This window comes from Phymastichus coffea, unplaced genomic scaffold, assembly GCF_024137745.1.
Source record: "Phymastichus coffea isolate CEN01 unplaced genomic scaffold, Cenicafe_Pcof_1.1 PCOF00019, whole genome shotgun sequence".
Classification (NCBI taxonomy): domain Eukaryota; kingdom Metazoa; phylum Arthropoda; class Insecta; order Hymenoptera; family Eulophidae; genus Phymastichus; species Phymastichus coffea.
In genome coordinates, this window is record NW_026706830.1 from 2,331,365 (window position 1) to 2,333,565 (window position 2,201).

The following is a 2,201-nucleotide window of genomic DNA, read 5'->3' on the forward strand; positions in this document are numbered from 1 at the left end:
TGTCATACGAATCCTCCATCCAACAAGATTAAGTGACCTTCACATGACCTTGAGGGTTATATTAAAAAAAATTGAATATGTATCTGGACGTAAAATTTCCCGCTCTTTCAGAATCTGCAGTCAAAAATTCATTTTTCCTAGAGTAAACAGCTTTGACCTTGAACTAACCTTCAAACTTACCTCATGGAGAAAAACAAATACCGGATTTAAACTCAGCGACCCCAAAAACTTAACAGACAGATGTCTTGTATTAGTTATTGCTGATTTCTGCAATGTGACCTTCAAATGCCCTTGAACCCGACGTGCTGAGGTTAAACGAATGCCAGATTCGGACTCAGCGCGCAAAAATACGTAGGAGTACATGGGTTTTGTCGATGGACATCCAAGTTCATTTTTTTTTGTGGGCCTGTGTAATTAAATTAAAATAAATCTACTTGAAATCAAAAGCATCAACAAGAAATTCTACGAACTCTGCAAGGTTGGTGACTGTGGAACGGTGGGGAACAAAACCATGCTAGGAGACATTAATAGAGCGAAGAAGGAAGGGTGATAGTTTGATGGACACCAGACGATCGAACAACTTGGAGAGGACATTCAACATTCTCCTCTCTTGTCACCACGCTTCTTGTAAACTGGAATAACAAAAGCCTGTTTCCAGGCCGATGGAAAGGTGCCTGTACGTAAAGATAAATTCATAATATAAAGAATCGGTTGAGCTAAATTATGAGCACAGTTAATAAAAAAAGTCGACGGAATCCCATCAGGCCCAGCCGCGAACGATGGTTTAAGGCCGACAAGCCCAAGCTTCACATCCTCGAGCACGAACAAAATTTCAGACAGCGCCTGTGAGTCGAAGGAAAGCCCATTAAAGCCATCCCGAAGAGAGGCCGCAGAAAAAACCGATGAGAATCGATCCGCAAATAAATTAACAATATCCTGGCCATGATGTGCAGCAACATCATTAAAATACATATTATCTGGATAACCAGAGCGACCATCCTTACAATTTGCAAACTTCCAAAATTCTCTCGGATCAGACTGCAACGACTCTTCAACGTTATCAATATACCGGCCATAATCACGTAACGCAAGGCGCTTACAAGCCGTCCTGAAGATCCTGAAGTCATGCAGTGCACCACCATCCCCCGTAGCCTTAAATGTCCGATGGGCCAACTTCTTCTGAGAGACTGCAGATCTCAATTCCGCAGACATCCAATTCGGGAATTTAGCAACAAAAGAGCCCATTAGAGGTACATTGCAGCCAATAATTTCAGACAACTTTCTGTAGAAACCACCAACCACCATGTCGACATCCTGCTGGTGGCCATCAAAAAGATCATCCCAATCAGTAGATACCAGAGATGAATTAATATTACTATAGTTGGCCTTTTTGAAATTGAAGGAGATAAGAGCACTATGAGGTAAAGAGTCAGGCGAAGTGGCTACATCGAAGTTGACATCAATGACCAAAGGCTCATGGTATCTGTCGGACGGTGCATGCGGATCCACTGATGCACAAAGGAACGCCGGAATACTGCAAAAGGTCAAGTCAAGAGTATTTCCCGAACTATTCCGATACTGGACGAGCTGAGCACACTTAAGAGAGCCCATGCAATCCTGTAATCGTAATGCTGAATTACGAATGGCCCCACTCGCAGTAGCATCAGCCGAAAGCACACCATCAACAGCGGTCCACGAGCAACGTGGCAGATTAAAATCACCCATAACGAGAACGGCAGACCCCGGAAATCTGGCAACTGACTCCTCCAATGAACAACAATAGGAGTCCATAGATGATTCAAAAGTCACAGTTGAGAGAAAAGAAACAGGTGGCAAATAGGCAACAGACAAAATGATGGGTGCTCCGTAATCAAGCTTGAGAATGACATGCTCCAAATTAAAGTTTACGACTTGAAGAGATTGAAAAGAGCATGCATCCTCCAGCCAAACAAGAATTCCGCCTCCTCTTGACTTGCCACTCCGAACGGCACAACGATCCAGTCTCACGAGCGAATAGCCAGGAATTCTCAGCAAAGCATCCTCCACAGTGTCATCCAACTAAGATTCGGTCAGGGCAATAATGTTAAATTTCTGTGCTGAAGTAATAACGTTATGAACAAAGCAAGTAATTGATGATTTGATACTGCCGATATTTTGGTAGTAAATAGACAGTTGTTTTGAAATCTTGGCTGCATCTACGC

The 2,201-nt window shown here is 43.1% G+C and overlaps 1 protein-coding gene across 1 annotated transcript; it reads right to left on the reverse strand.

Moving 5' to 3' along the window:
* Positions 1-594: 594 nt before the first annotated feature.
* LOC131675341 (uncharacterized) lies at positions 595-1,725 on the reverse strand. The gene has a single exon (XM_058954273.1). It carries the CDS (start codon positions 1,723-1,725, stop codon positions 595-597), a length of 1,131 nt encoding a protein of 376 aa, XP_058810256.1.
* Between the last annotated feature and the right edge of the window lie 476 nt (positions 1,726-2,201).